The 16,581-nt window shown below is 43.3% G+C and overlaps 1 protein-coding gene across 9 annotated transcripts in view; it reads left to right on the top strand.

Annotated features, from left to right (window-relative positions):
- The window catches only part of LOC144013315 (myelin transcription factor 1-like), a 108,416-nt gene extending 92,315 nt beyond the window's left edge, over nt 1-16,101 (top strand). For 5 of the 9 annotated variants that reach the window (XM_077511988.1, XM_077511993.1, XM_077511994.1 and 2 more), the window contains 16 exons: nt 638-772; nt 1,511-1,601; nt 1,811-1,924; nt 4,107-4,321; nt 5,811-5,998; nt 7,556-7,816; nt 8,734-8,888; nt 8,981-9,043; nt 10,676-10,744; nt 12,105-12,167; nt 12,455-12,535; nt 12,986-13,210; nt 13,461-13,552; nt 15,115-15,218; nt 15,668-15,811; nt 15,952-16,101. In XM_077511988.1, coding sequence (XP_077368114.1) covers nt 638-772; nt 1,511-1,601; nt 1,811-1,924; nt 4,107-4,321; nt 5,811-5,998; nt 7,556-7,816; nt 8,734-8,888; nt 8,981-9,043; nt 10,676-10,744; nt 12,105-12,167; nt 12,455-12,535; nt 12,986-13,210; nt 13,461-13,552; nt 15,115-15,218; nt 15,668-15,811; nt 15,952-16,095 — 2,144 coding nt within the window. In that variant the 3' untranslated portion in view covers nt 16,096-16,101. The remainder of the gene's footprint in view (nt 1-637; nt 773-1,510; nt 1,602-1,810; nt 1,925-4,106; nt 4,322-5,810; nt 5,999-7,555; nt 7,817-8,733; nt 8,889-8,980; nt 9,044-10,675; nt 10,745-12,104; nt 12,168-12,454; nt 12,536-12,985; nt 13,211-13,460; nt 13,553-15,114; nt 15,219-15,667; nt 15,812-15,951) is intronic. The other 4 variants (XM_077511996.1, XM_077511989.1, XM_077511991.1 and 1 more) reach the window with 4 other exon arrangements.
- The last annotated feature ends 480 nt before the right edge of the window (nt 16,102-16,581 follow it).

The following is a 16,581-nucleotide window of genomic DNA, read 5'->3' on the forward strand; positions in this document are numbered from 1 at the left end:
AGACTGCTGCACTCTTAAAAGATACATGTACTTTATTAGGTATGCCCGAATGGTGCAATGAGATCCACAGTGAGACGTGAATCATAATCACATCTAATTCTCACTTCTGGCTGACGGCCCGAGATTTACAGGATTTATTTTACATGTATACTTATGCAACTGCGCACTTTTGCGGGTGATTGTAATATGTTTTGTATTTATGAGAGTGGGAAAACATGTGCTATAATGCGGTGCAATTCGGCACCACTGTAAACAGAGATTAATGCCGCCGACAGTTATTCATATAATATCTTTGTAATGGCATTTATTGGATCCAGCCGGTGGTGTGTTGGAAATGTTCAAACCGGCCAACTTTGATGCATAATATTTTAAACATTCGGCATTGTATTAAAGTTATTAAAGACACTGAAATGTCATGTTGCCTGTGAACAGATAACACACAAGACAAGAAGAAGAACGGATGCAGATGGTGCCTTTGCACAGTCAAAACACAAAATACTGTAGTGTATGTCTAGATTTCACGCTCAGCCGAGCAGACTGTCTGATGGCATTAACCACTTGCTTTTGTCCTCCTTTTTCATCCCATCTTCCTTTCTGTTCCACTTCCCTCTCCTCTCCCTTGAACTTGTCTTTCTAGAGAGCATTCGGCCAGAGAAGAGGGAAATCAAGTGTCCCACCCCGGGGTGTGACGGGACAGGTCATGTGACCGGCCTTTACCCCCACCACCGTAGCCTATCAGGCTGCCCTCACAAGGACAGGATTCCCCCAGAGAGTGAGTTTCATTCGAGATTAAAGCAGGTTGCAGGTTGTTCAGATTGAGCAGTATTCACTCGGTCAACCAGGTTTGGTAGGATTACTTATTACTTAAAGGGGCTGTCTGCCGGTTTCATTCAGGAAAATGCACTTTTTAAACACAGGATTTAAACAAACAAACTACTTCTCAATTTACAGATCTGGGCTTCTCTTAATTTCTGGCGGTGATTTTGTCCCAAACCCCCAACCCTCCAGCCTGTATTTCGCCATTTTGTGTTTGTTTTGTAAACGGCGGGACGTTTCTGTGGAAAGACAGTGTTTACACCCCTCCAGCCAATCGCAGAGCAGGGGGGTGTGGCGTGTCGCAAACGGGGCCGGGCGAACGTGTCGGCTGCGTGACGTCACTCCTGTGGCAATTTGAAAGCACGCACGGATTTTTTTTTTTTTCACTCACTCACTCACTCACTCACTCACTCACTCACTCACTCACTCACTCACTCACTCACTCACAGAAGCTTACATGTGTGAAAAAAGAAAAAAAATCTGTGCGCGCTTTCAAATTGCCGCGGGAGTGACATCACGCAGCTGACACGTTCGTCCGGCCCCATTTGCCTGAACTCGAACCCGAGTCATCAGAACTGGGAGGCGGACGTGCTAACCACTCGACCCCACCGTGCCGCCAAGATGGGATAGTGTAAAAATCGAAATATGCTTCATCTTGATGTGCAATTGTGCATATGTGCTCATGTCTCCTCAGTTCTGGCCATGCACGAGAATGTGCTGAAGTGTCCGACTCCTGGCTGCACCGGTCAGGGCCATGTTAACAGCAACCGCAACACACACCGCAGGTATGCGTACACAACAGCATAGGATATGTGCTTACGTCTGTTTTTGTTCGACGTTGGCAGGGTTTTCTGCCTTTTTATTATTTGCAAGCTCATATATTTATGTATGCAGGACAGCAGTTGTGTCAGTCTACATCAGTGTGGTGCAGATTTACACACGGTCAGCATTCTCTCGCTAAATATGAATCTCTCTCCTCCTCCGACCTCTCAAGTCTTTCGGGATGTCCCATTGCAGCGGCGGACAAGCTGTCCAAGAGCCAAGACAAGCAAGTTTCGCAGCCTGGCAGCGACCTCCTCAAAGGAAGTCCAAACGACAGAGTGCTCAGGTGCGTGCCCACAGACGTCACGTCACATCATCAAAGCCGAACACGGGAATTGATCATTGGTTGTATAACTGACTCTGAATGTGCCGGCATCGTGACGGCCTCTCGTCTCGCTTACAATGATAAACACGTTTGTTCAAGTACATCCCTGACGGCGTTAATGAAAAGTGTGCCTTGTTACCTTTGGAAAAGGCAGAAATGTTTATCGGATGACAGTCGACGACAGGGATGTAACGATAGCCAAACATCACGATACGATATTATCATGATATGAAGGCCACCATACGATAATCGTCACGATATTGTGGGGGCGTTGCTGATATTTAAAAAAGATCACAATATTGTTAAAAAGAGAGCTGATACTAAAATAAAAACAAAAACAATATTGTGCTTTTGTACACAACAGCAATTCATATACAGGACTGTCTCAGAAAATTAGAATATTGTGATAAAGTCCATTAGTTTCTGTAATGCAATTAAATAAGCAAAAATGCCATCCATTCTGGATTCATTACTAATCAACTGTAATATTGCAAGCCTTTTATTATTTTTAATATTGCTGATTATGACTTATTTCCTCAGACCAAGTAAAAACAAAAAAATGCCAGAATCAGCAATATTAAAACAATAAAAGGCTTGCAATATTTCAGTTGATTTGTAACGAATCCAGAATGTATGGCATGTTTGCTTATTTAATTGCATTACAGAAAATAATGGACTTTATCACAATACTCTAATTTTCTGAGACAGTCCTGTAAACCACCTACAATCTCTAATAACAACAATGAGGCACTTACTTGGTAATGCAAGCACACATTGATCGCTTCACGAGCAAATTCGGTTTCCCTTCATCTGACAATTAGCGTAGATTTGAAACATAGAAGGCCAAAACATCCCTCATGAAAATTAAATTGCACTAATAAACTAGCCACTAGAGAGTGCTAGAACTGCATAAACACAAATCAACCTGACTTTTTTTTCTTTTTAACAAATGTGTTCCTTTTTAATATTGTGAACATGACGACGACGATATTGTGGCAGTTTTAATATCGCGACATTGCCGTTATCGTGACATCCCTCGTCGCGACATCGGTTGCTGGGATACTTATGAGCTTAGGACCGAGCCGAATTCAAGAAACTCTTGAAGCAATCCACTCGGGTGGTCTAATCATTAGTGCCACCGTGTTAACACGGACGTCTCTTTCTCACCGTTAATCTCCCCAGCTGGCCCGGCACCCTCATTATGGCCAAAAGAATGATGATGAGCGTAAACGAGACATCTGTATTATGCTAAGTCCGTGCTCTTCCTCATTGGTATTTTAATTAATAATGCAGGGAGGATGCTAATTATTCAATCTATAGGGGCATTGTTGGGGGGGTCACATTAAAGCCGAGTCTTCTCTTGGTCTGTGTTCAACATTCAGGCAATGCAAGTCATGTTAATGTACAGAAAAAAATTAGATCAAACAAACCCCTGTGATACTCTCGTGTAAAAAAAAAAAAAAAAAAAAAAAAAAAAAATGGTCTTGTTAGGCTGTCCCTTTATTTGCATTCTGTATGAGGACCTTCCCGACAGATCACGACTTCAGGCTCGCTCCTGTAGCTGATTATGAGCATGTGACGCACGATATGCGATATTGGATGGCGAGGAGGAGGAAGAAAAGAAGGCTGGGCCAAAAGGGGGTGGGGAGCTGAAAGATAAGGAGGGGGGGATGGAGGAAAAGAAAGCAAAAGATGAGGAAGGTGACCCCACCCCTACACCCCCCCCCCCCTCCCAGTTTTACCACTCCCCCTTCCGTTCTTCCTCAGCCTCCTCCTCCGCTTGTCTTTTCCCGTCTCGCCTGCTTCGGCTCTATCAGTGGATTTACGCCAACAGGTCTGACAAAAGCGCTGGCTCTTTAGGAAAACGAGAGGGCTTAAAGCTCATAAATTCCGTGCTGTACAACACGCAAATGTGCCCTCTGCTGATAAGAGAGCTTTTAATCCAGCAGCACTCCCGCTAAGTACACTGTTGCCCCTATCTTCCTTCTCTCACTGTCACGCTGTACCTCCCTCTCTTATTCTCTCATTTGTTTTTTTGTTTTTTTTCCGTTGTGCTGATTGTGTGATCCTTTTACTCCATTTCCTCCTCTCTTCTCTCGTTAGCGTTTTTGCCCTGACGCGTGCGCCCTTGTCACCTCCGCAGGCCCATGTGCTTCGTGAAGCAGCTGGAGATGCCCCAGTACGGCAGCTACAGGCCCAACATGGCGCCGGCCACGCCCCGCGCCAATCTGGCCAAGGAGCTGGAGAAATATTCCAAGGTGTCCTTCGATTATGCAAGCTTCGATGCCCAAGTGTTCGGGAAGCGCATGCTTGCGCCAAAGATGCCCACCAGCGAAACCTCACCCAAAGCCTTCAAAAGTAAGAGAGGACGCACACTCAATCAATCAATCAAACTTTATTTGTGTAGCACCTTTCATACATTCGAAATGCAAATCAAAGTGCTTGACATCCATAATACAATAAAATAAATAAATAAATAAATACATTTGAAAAAGTCACCCCCACACACCCCCATGATCGTACCCAAAGACACACCTAAAACACAACAGACACACAAAAACCACAACATGGCGGGGCACAGAAGTACCCTGTAAGGAAAGGCACCCAGGAGGAGTTCATCCACACTCAACACTTGGCCCAATGATTTGGGCCAAGTTTGATTTGAACAAATATTCAAGGGAAAGTCAAACCTCCCAAAAATCGGGACAATAATATGAGTTAAGCAGCAAATTTTGCCATTTTGCCACTTGCTATTGAGTGAGAATGACCTCACAGTGGCTCAGGGCTCAGGCAACGACCAATCACAGCTCAGCTTCAGAAAACAGGTGTGCTGTGATTGGTCGTTGCCTGAGCCCTGAGCCACTGTGAGGTCATCTTCAGTCGACAGGAAGTGGCAAAATGGCCGGCCCCTGAGATGGATAACTCATATTCCACAAATGATTAAACTAGTGAGGTCACATACCGGGTGTTCCAAAATGGTTGACCCCATTTCGTAGGCCAATAATTTTGCCGATTTTCGTTGGAATGACCTCAAATATTCACAGCTTGTGTAGAAACGTTTCAAGTTTTTGTGTGTAATGTTCTTCACAAATTTTGCAAAGAAGTCACCAACTACAAAAAAAATTAGGACTTTTTGGGCCGAGCTCGAATACCGACTCGACGTGTGCGGAGTCACAGGCGGCGCTCATATAGAACATTTATGAAAATCTGTCATGGAACCAACAAATATGTGTACTTTTCTTTGTAAATGTAACCAATAAAACTTATGACCTTCAACATAAAGTGTATTTAGTTTCATTAAGATCCATCAAGTAGTGTCCGCGATATGGCCATTTAGAATGGGGTCAACCATTTTGGAACACCCTGTATAACATATTTTTGGCAAGAAATGTTTAAGATCAACCCCCCCAAAAAATATTTACACTATTTTTTATGCACTAGTCTAAATAATATGATATTGTGATTAATCTCACATTTGTGGAATATGAACGAAGCAGCAAAATGCAGTTGTTTTTATCCATCTCAGGGGGCGGCCATTTTGCCACTCGCTGTTGACTGAAAGTGACATCACAGTTGCTCAGGCCTCAGGTCATGACCAATTTCGACTCAGCTTACAAACGCCACATGGCCAAACTCAGAAAACAGGTCAAGTGTGGAAAAACGGGTGGATTTAGCTGTTTAATTCATTTCCCACAAGCGCAATATTAATCAGAATTCTGTTTTTAAGACGAGTGGGGGTGCATACAACATATTCCTGTCAAGACATTTTTGTTCTGTTTTTTTTTTTTTTTTAACTCAAATGGCTTCCACCTTGAATCCTCTTGATGCACGTCCCTTTTCCTTGCAGGTAAACCCTCGTTCCCTAAATCCTCATCGCCCAGCCTCAGCCTGCATGGTTACGGCAAACCTTCCTCCTTGGTCTACGACTACTCCCACGACGCCGAAGCCGCCCACATGGCCGCCACCGCGATCCTCAACCTGTCGACTCGGTGCTGGGAGAAACCCGAGAACCTTAGCACCAAACCACAAAACAAGGTATGCCGCCGCCATCCAAATGTTCTTGAAAGAATCATAAACACGTTATTTGCAAGGTATGTCATCATTGTCAAGTTGACTCCTTTTCATCTCCCCGCAAACCTCAGCAATTACTTAGCGCATTGTAGCACGAGGCACAGCAGGGCACAACAATCTCCTTTCTCGTGTTCGCGTTTCCGCCATCCCACCAGTTGTGTATCGTCGAATCGGGCACCGACTCACAGCAACAGCGGTGGTTGAGAGGCACTTGCATCACCTATCCCGTTCCCTTTCATCCTCACGTCCCACACACTCCTCATGTTGCTGTTGAATTTGGCCCACGGCCAGTTCCGTGGATTACTTCGACTCCACCAGGTAGCCTTTTTTTGTTGTTGTTGTTGTTGAATAATCTGGAGCACGGATCTCCCACTCCCTCCACGCCGGTCAGTCTTTCTTTCATTTTCTTTTCGCGCCGTCTCTTTTCATCCATGCTCACCGTTCCTCTCTCCCGTGCTGCAGTCCATTTTTTGCCCCCGTGTTTTCATCTCCACCTGTAATACTGTTTACCCTCTCTGAGCGCACGGGAGGTGTAATTGGAAATGCCACTTTGGCTTATATTGTGACTCTTAAAGCAGTTTTCCTTCACGGCGGGAACATGTGATTGCTTCATCATTTTTCCATTTCCCGTCTTGGTTTTTAGGAGGATGTCTTAAACATACAAATGCACGATACAGCAGCTCCAACTGTTGTTGTCTCCGTGTCATGTGACCTCGCCGCGTATGTAGTACATATCAACAAGGACGGAATCAGAGTCTGAGCCAGTTAAGAATCGATAATGGAACAGTGAGCACATCAGCATGGGACATTTCTGGGAAAAGTTCCCATTTCCTTTCCTCCTCTATCCCTTTTACAGGTTTTTTTTTTTTTTTTGGCCTGTGATTCAACATGTGCATGTGCATTGGCATTTTAGAAGAAATCAAAAAAACTGTACACCGAGCGAACAGACACACTCTTGGTGTGCACTGATTCAAGTTGTGAAAATTAGGGATGTTCGATACCACTTTTTTTTTCAGACCGATACCGATACTCAGACCCTCAGTACTCACCAATACCAACTGCCGATACCAGTAGTGCATTTTGACAACTAAAAAAAAAAAAATCACTAAAAGATATTTTTAAACAAATATATTTCCTTTAATTTTGACAACAACAAAAAACAGCACAGTCACTCTTCAATAGTATTAACGCTCAAATTAAAACACAAAAATGCTCTTTTAGTTTAAGAGTCACTATTTTTAAGTATTTCCAAACCGGTAAATATTTGGTGAAAAACTGCTGCAAGCTAGCGCCACTTACAGGCAAGGAGGACTCACTTAACGTCTTCCCCCTCTGCCGTCGCTCCGCTTGTACTCGTCTGCGTCTCGAGTACTCGAGTACTTGAAAAAAGGCTGGTATCGGCCCAATAACGATACCTGGTATCGGTACTCGCCCATCCCTAGTGAAAATAAATCGAGATTCTAAATTCCTTATGTCTTTTTTTGCACAAGAATACGAGGTCAGTCCTGAATATTTCCCCAGGAAATGGACATTGAAGTGGATGAGAACGGAACTCTGGACCTGAGCATGAAGAAGCCCGTCAAACATGAAGGCAGCCTGTCTGGCACCAGTCCGGTGGTCCGTTCCCCAGACCCTTCCTCTTCTTCCTCGTCTTCCTCTCTGCATCACGGGGGAAGCAGTGGGATGACGTCGCCAAACCTACAGAGCTACAAGCAGGAGGAGTGGGAGGGGCCTCTGGATTTTACCAAACACAACCGCCAAAGGGAGGAGGAAATGGACGAGGTCAGTATGTTGCCATTGTGCAAAAAAAAAAAGTACATGCAAATCAGGCAGTATTTCCTGCGCTGTTGATCACAGAGGAGCTGTTGCAACATAAAGAAATCCCATAAGACAGTTGGGGTAAAAAAAAAAAAAAAAATGTTTATTTCCTGTAGCCCTTTCCTCTTTCTATTGTTCATTTATGTCGCAGAAAGAGTTACTGCTCAGTTAAGACATTGCACTGAGAAGCAGAGGTGGTGTGTCAGGTGCATTGCGCCATCCTTTCCGTATGCTAATCCCGACTGCTTTGAACTTTTTCAAAAGAAATATAAAAGACAGGATTTTTAATGACAATACTGTGCATTGAGAAAAATCCCTTTTTATACCAGAAAAGTTATTCAACTTTAAACAGTAGGCAGAAAGTAATTTGAAAAGTTTCAAAATATACTTATTTCTGTAGAATAAAAATGCAAACTTAATAAATAAAGCCTCACTAATCCATTTGGCCAGTCTACATATAAATTATAGCTATTTAAAACAAAAACAAAAAAAACAAGTGGACAAATCAACATCCTTTTCAAATGTGCTGCAAATAACTGTCGTAAAATATGTCAAACCCATCACATCAATTTTATCAGGACCTCACAACATTTATTAATTTCTTAAAAATGCTCATCATTCAACAACAAGCATGTGTCAGATTTTGTCATGTCGTAATTTCAGCGTTGAATACCGACGTCTCCAAGTTGATGTGCAACTGGCGGCGTGATTACATTTCTAATGATCTGGTGGGCTCCTCGTGGATTTGACAAAAAGGAGCTTTCCAAATACATGCCTTTTCCTCAATTCATCAAACGTTCCAAGTATGACAACTGTGATGAAATAGTGATGCACACGATCAAGCATGACTGTCCTATGAACTTGATTTCTTCATTTTCCAGATGGATCACGCCGGACAGTCGTATGTGTCATCCGACCTAGAGGACAATGAGATGATGCAGGACTTAATGGAGGACAGGAAGTACCCCGGAGAAGTCACAACCCCAAATTTCAAGGTCAAGTTCCAGCCCAAGGACAGCAAGAAGGAGTTGCTCTCGTGAGTTATCACGACTACCGAGTGTCCCCGTGTGTTTCCATGGGAGGCACAGAATAGGCGCAGTGCTTTACTTTATTCCGTTTTCTGTCCAGATGTCCGACACCCGGATGCGATGGCAGTGGCCACATCACTGGGAACTACGCATCTCATCGCAGGTACACATCAGTGCGGCGCACACACTTTTCTTTCAGTCTTTTTGTGGTGTTTTGAAATCAATAAAACAGGAGAGGCACCTTTTTACAGCACTTTAGTGATGCTTCAAATGTGGTACGAGTACGAGTTCACCGGCGCCCTCTAGTGGTACCTCAAAGAATCACTGATTTAAATACAACTCGCATTTAAAACATGAATGAAATACAATCAAACATATTATACTGAAAGAATGTGAAGCCTGGCAAGCCACACCCACTTTCTTGACCCAAAGTAAGTGGGTCTTGTTTGTTTCATTTAGCATTAAACTCCGTTTTAAATGACCAGAAACATTTCAAGTCATTCAAACTCCCAACAGCTGACGACATTTCTTTCAAAAGAAGACGCGTTCACTTCACCGTGCTTCCCACCGAGTTTAATCAGTCAGTTAGCACCTCCACCCTTTTCAAAGAAGATGTCGTATATCAAACGGCCACTTTTGATGCCGCCAATCATCGAGTTTTTACCGCAACAATGACATAAGTTATTACTGTCTCTCTTCGAGTAGCCATGTGGAGTTTACTCCGTCTCCGCCCACCTCTACTGTTTACTCACGGACTTACATATCAAGACTGCGATGTGAAAAACACTTTTTTCATGTTTTGCGTTTGTACGTTTTTGGGATGTCTGCATTCAGTTTCATCCCAAAAGATAAAAATGTAAAAAAAAAAAAAAAAAAGTTTACGTTTTTTAAAGTACATGTGCAATTAAAAAAATATATAAGAACATGTCAAACTTTGCATAGTGTTGCAGTGGCTTACAGAGTAAATACATATTTTAGAAATTAATCCTCAGCTTTATTTGATGAATACTTGACTACTACATTATTGTATTTTAAAAAGTCGGTCATAATGGTGGTATTTGGAGAGACGAGTATTTTTTGAGGTGGTACTTTCTGTAATAAGAACTCGACGAAATATGACAGGAACTACAGCACTTTCTATAAGAATCATTAAAGAGGGAAAACTGTAATCGAATCATGTGATACTGATAATGAAAGTAATGTTATAAATTGCAGAAACAACAAAAATGCTATTGTAAAACTGATTAGAATTTTTATAAGAATCAAGCAGATTAGATTTTTTTTTGGGGGGGGGGGGGGGGGGGCAATTTCTCTTTGTTGTAGTCGTTGCGTGATTGCGAATACAGCCTGATTGTTAGCAAAATCCATGGAGCACAATTTATTTGTGCCTCTAAAACCTCTAAAATATGGTTGATGGCAAAAACAGTGCTGTATGGGGTCATATTTATCCATAATACATTCACTTTGTCACTGACTAACTGTTAAAAATGCTGCCTTAATTTGCTGTTCTCAATTCAATTCCAAGCACTAATTCAAACGTTATTTGAAGCTGTCACTCCAGAAAGTAATATTGTAGTGTACCACGGAGAGGCAAAGACGGCCAGTGACACTTCGATATACATCAGTGATTTACTTCTTGCCGCCTGTCCTCTTTTTTTTTTTTCCCTCAATGACCTTGCGATCTTGATTCCCCTTCACTCACGTCTTTTTCCCCCCTCGTACCTTCTCCTCTGTCCTCATCCTCTTCTTCTGCCTGTCCTTCACTCGCTGTCCTCCCCCCCAACCGTCCCTTCAGTCTCTCTGGGTGTCCTCTCGCTGATAAGAGCCTCCGGTCCCTCATGGCAGCTCACACCCCTGAACTCAAGTATGTCTGCGCTTACACCTTCACTGTTTTCTCACAGCACTGCCACTGACACCAGCGCCACACGGCTTTGATTCTGCTTATCTGTGGTTGTTTGCTGCTTCCTCTGCTCAGGCTGGGCTTGCTTGGATTTCAATTAGCGTTGATGTAAATGTGCAATCAGACCTGAAGAGTGTGAAGACACACTGAAAACTACGGAGCCCCTAAGGTGACATGGTAGAAAAAAAACAACAACTTTGCGTTCTCTCGCAAAGATAGAGAACGCAAAGTTGTTTTGCGAGGGAAAGCAAAGTAGTTTTTTTTCGCCTACCATTGTAATGACAGCAAAAGCAACCGTTTAGTTGACTGTTATTGGTTGGTGTGTTATTGTAACATCCAGACAGCAGAGGGCGCGTGTGAGCTGGGAAACAGGTCAAGAGGAGAGAGAGCGAGGAAATGCTACCACGCTGCAATTGCATTCATGTCTGTACATCTGTGTCTGTGAAGCCAGTTGAAATATAAAGTAACTTCTTCCTCAAGCAATGGTTTGGTTTATTAAGAACCCACAACGAAAACGATACAACCATGTCACCTTCGCCGCGCCGTAAACACTTCCGGGTCATCTTCCATGTGAACAAAAGCGACGAGGACGGAACGTTTGTAAACATGGAACAAAACAGTGGGAAAGCTTTCCCAAAGCGACTAGGATGGAGCATGTATTTTTCCACTGCTTTGTTTACGCGTCGCTTTTTTTCACATGGAAGATGACCCGGAAGTGTTTACGGCGCAGCGAGGGTGACATGGTAGGCGAAAAAACTACTTTGCGTTCGCTCGCAATCTTTGCGAGAGAACGCAAATTTTGTTGCGAGGGGCGAGGGAACGCAAAATGTTTTGCGAGGGAACGCAAAGGTGTTTTGTTTTTTTTCCTACCATGTCACCTTAGAGGCTCCGTAGTTTTGCGAGGGAACGCAAAGTTGTTTTTTTCGCCTACCATGTCACCTTAGCTGCGCCGTAAACACTTCCGGGTCATCTTCCGTGGGACCAAAAGCGACGAGGACGGAACGTTTGTAAACATGAAACAAAACAGTGGGAAAGCTTTCCCAAAGCGACTAGGATGGAGCATGTATTTTTCCCACTGTTTTGTTTACACGTCGCTTTTGGTCACATGGAAGATGACCCGGAAGTGTTTACGGCGCAGCTAAGGTGACATGGTCGGCGAAAAAAAACCCATCGTTTTTTGCGAGGGCACGCAAGTTTTTTTTTGTTTTGTTTTTCTACCATGTCACCTTAGGGGCTCCGTAGAAAACAATATACAATAGCAGCCTTTCTGTCATCACCACTTTTCTGGGCAGTCTCCATCATTGTGGTATTTTTTTCCTTCCAGATGTCCCACCCCAGGATGCGACGGCTCAGGTCATATCACGGGAAACTACGCCTCCCATCGAAGGTAACACGCAAACAAGAAAGGCCCATGCAAGCACTTGCACAGACATCATCACGCGCACACACACAGTCAGTCAGAGAGGCTCAGTGACAGTTCATGGCAGAATTAGACAGGGACTACATACACACACATATTACCACCATTCTATGCTTTCGTCCATATTTGGCACTTGAGTTGAATTGGTTTGAAAATATTCTTCCTTGCCTTTTTGTTCTCTTTCTTTAACAAGAAATCACTTGACCAGCCCTTTCTCAACCTTATGTTATCAACTCCGTACTTTCTGTTTTCAGTCTCTCTGGGTGCCCGCGTGCCAAGAAAAGTGGAATTAAAACTCCTACCAAGGACAACCAGGAGGACTCGGAGCTTTTAAAGTTCGTACAGAAAGCCTTAATGTCTGCTTTTAGCAAGACTTACGTAAAGTGCAATGAAGGGAGAGCGAGGAAAGTCACTGTGAATCATATGCAGAGGTAGCGACCTGTCCGCCCACGTGACTGCATCAGTCAGGCCCTGACTCGCGGGGAAAGACATTGAGCTGCACATAGTGACTGTGAAAGTCAAATAATGTCGAGCGTATTGCCAGTACATATGAAAAACGTGAGCTTCATGCTGCATTTGCGCACAAAACAGTGTTAATGTCAACAGGGTGATGAGGAGCTCATTTCTCCAGTAGTGTTATTCTTTGCATGATAGAATGTAAACGACTGAATTGAGTAATTGTTTGTATTTGCACTAGGACAGTGTGTAACTTCAATCTCGTCTTCACTCCTCGACGCTCTTTCCACATCTGTCCATCATTCTCCCCCCTCCCGATCGGCTCCCAGCAGATGTCCGGTGCCGGGTTGCGACAGCCTGGGACACATCAGCGGGAAGTACGCCACGCACCGCAGCGCCTACGGCTGTCCGCTTGCAGCCCGCAGGCAGAAGGAGGGCCTCCTGAACGGCACGCCCTTCAACTGGAAGGCCTTCAAGACCGAAGGGCCAACATGTCCCACCCCGGGATGTGACGGCTCCGGACACGCCAACGGCAGCTTCCTCACACACCGCAGGTAAGCGGCGCGCACCAGTTGATCGCCCTCATCGCGTCGTTCGTTCCGACAGGGTGGTAAAAACTCAAGTAATGAAGAGTTCGTTTAGGTTTCTGTTTGACTTTAGGAAGGAAAGCAGAATGTTTTTTTTGTTTTTTTTTTGTCATGTAGTTTATGCTGATTGCATCTTCTTTCTTCTGCAGTGTCACTCAATGTGGTACAGCACAAGTAGTGCGCGTGCGCGTGTGTATAAATGTGTGTTTTTGTGCAGCCTCTCAGGGTGCCCGAGGGCGTTGTATGCCAAGAAGAAGGCCAAATTTCCCACAGAGGACTATCTGAGCTCCAAGTTCAGAGCCAGTGACGGTAAGATGTTTGTGTGTTAAAATAAGGGCTGTCAAAATTAGTGTGATCACATTTTGAGGTCATTTTAAGTTCCTTTAACGCCACTCTTTTTTTTTTTTCTTTTTTTCTTTTTGACACTTGGAAAGCCTGTAATTCCAGGGAATTCCAGCCGCAACGCAGCAGACTTGTCCACGTCAAAATTAGCAGCAATAAATGTAATAATAATAATGCATACATTTGTGGAGAGAGGGGTCAATTTGAACTTTACAAATTGTACAAATGTACAGTATTTCGCAAGTTATTTTGTGTTTAAGATTAGATAGCTCTTAATATGAAAAGAAAAACGCACTGAGGTGTTGCCAACATCTTACAAATGCAATTATGCCATTTAGTGGCAGAAAAATGTCCTCAACACAAATCAATATCACACTCGTTTTTTACAGTACAGTACATCTTTTTTAATTTTAACTCAATTTTATTAATTATGAAACTACTGTAGCAATGGCTAAAAGACGCAACCATATTTCTACTTAACCTTCTTTTCCACTCTCATGTTAACTAATTTGCTCCCAAAAATGTATGAAAACTTATTTTAAATATTGCCATGCCCCCAAAAACATTCTATTTATACATTTTTTTGTTTTGTTTAGTTTTATGCTAGAGTATACAGAAGGCTTTGATGCAGCCTCTGAACGGTGGAAGCAATGGTAGTTATTACAAAAACGGCCAGCAGGTGGTAGCAGAGTATAAGCGATATTATTTTGTATGCCTATGAATGTCATGTACATACGCGCTTGGCAAATGTACGTATATGTCAAAGTGCAGTTGTATACACGAGCAGGATTACACATTTTTCTTTTATTGAAATGTATTAACTTATTGTATTAAAAATGAAATAAGTCAAAAGATACAAAGAATAAGGGGTAGGACTTAGATAAGTTTTCAACTTCTTCCTACTCACTATGAACATGTAAACTATCACTAATGATTGCATAAGTTTTTTCTTTCTTTTAAATGTTTTATCTGATACTTGTTTAAGTTTATATGTTCAATAAAGAAACAAACAAACAAGATATCAACCAGGGCCGTGTTGCAAAAAAAACATTTTTTTTTTCTCAGTGTTTTCAACAGGAATGTGAAAAATGATGAAACTAAGACATATTCTAATCAAGCTAATTGTAAAACGAAAACAAATAAAAATATACTTATATACTTTTTTTCCCTGATGAAAGAAGAGACTAATCTTTCTTTTGGCAGGTTCCAAGATTTTATAGCAATAAAACACAATATTCTGAGGGCCTTCCAAATTCCGTCCAAATCCAGTAAAACAGTCGGGAGCGAACGGGATTGCGAAATGTGAAAATGGCGGCGAGTGAATGAGTTAAAAGTTTTGAAAACATTGTGTACATTTTATTGTACATTTAGAACCGATATAACATTTGCAATTAATCGTGAGATAACGATTCTAGTCATGCAATTATTTACGATGAAAAATGTTAATCGGCTGACACGCCGAGTTAAAATATATTCAAACAAATGTACACGAGAAATGCTTTTCAACGGATCTGATTTTTGCCTGTTAGTTCTCGACAACGACGAGGACATCAAGCAGCTCAACAAAGAGATTAACGACCTCAACGAGTCCAACAACGAAATGGAGGCAGACGTAGTCAACCTGCAAACTCAGGTTTGGGTCTCTGTTGTTGAAATGTATCCTCACCCAATTGATTTGACAGATATTTATATGGGCTATGGCTTCTATAAGTTTTCAGCATTTTTATTTCTATCATTGACTTGATGTGCATTTCGTGGGCAATTTAAGTTCACCTGTAAAGGTTATAGTGAATTTTCACATGATAGCCAAATTGCAGGTGGTGTGGCTCAGTGGTAGAGTGGTTGTCTCCCAACCAAGAGGTTGTGGGTTCGATCCCAATGCCGTGGTGGTCACGTCGAAGTATCCTTGAGTAAGATAATGAACCCCCAGTTGCTCCTGATGCTGCGTCATCAGTAGGTGAGAGCGAGTAGTTGAATGTGAAGCGCTTTGAGGGCCTTTGTGGATTTGCAACAAGCAGGAAATCCGGCGACTGATACGACGGTGCTGAATGATCAGAGCGCGTTTGATTATTTGCGTTGCAGATCACTTCTATGGAAAAGAACTTGAAGAGCATCGAGCACGAGAACAAGATGATCGAGGAGCAGAACGAGGCTCTTTTCATGGAGCTGTCCGGGCTGAGCCGGGCCCTGATCCGCAGCCTGGCGAACATCCGCCTGCCGCACATGGTGAGTTCTTGTCCACGGAAACGCGGAGCGAATGCAGGCCAGAGATGATTGCTCGGCGAAGGCAGATTTGGTCGTCAATCCGGCCGCGAGTTTCGCCTCTCGTTCTCAGCTTGCGATTGGTTGTCGTTTTTGCACCGCAGCAGGAGCCCATCACGGAGCAGAACTTTGACAGCTACGTCAGCACCCTGACCGACATGTACACCAACAAAGACTGCTTCCAGAGCCCCGAGAACAAGGCTCTCCTGGAGAGCATCACCAAAGCTGTGAAGGGCATCAAAGTCTGAGACGAGGACGAGCGTGACCGAGTCGCAGGGAAATTGTAGAAATCAAAAACAACAACAACAAAAAGGGAATTCAGGTTATTTCAATAAACACAACCCAGGGAAGCAATCTGTGAGCGGAGCAGAAAAGGACGCGGACCAAAATCCCCCATCATGCTGCTTCTGGGATCAAGTGAAGAGGAAAGCAGGCAGAATGGACGGAAAGGAAGTTCTAAGGTATCGTACGCTTGCTCGTATGTCTCTCGTGTGTCCTGAGACGTGTTTGAGGACGAGTTCACTGTTGCCCAGATGATTATTATTATTATTTTTGGGTTTTTACTTTGATTGCTTGAGAAAAAAACGGAAGACGGCGAACTCGGATAGCAACGTGAGTTGTGTAGCATTCACGCGTTGCGTTCACCAGCTCAAACACACAAACGCGCACACGCACGCACACCCCAGCAATATGGAGCATGCCGACGTCGATCCCGTTTTGTGAACGCAGTCAAG

Source organism: Festucalex cinctus, chromosome 2 (genome assembly GCF_051991245.1).
Source record: "Festucalex cinctus isolate MCC-2025b chromosome 2, RoL_Fcin_1.0, whole genome shotgun sequence".
Taxonomy (NCBI): Eukaryota; Metazoa; Chordata; class Actinopteri; order Syngnathiformes; family Syngnathidae; genus Festucalex; species Festucalex cinctus.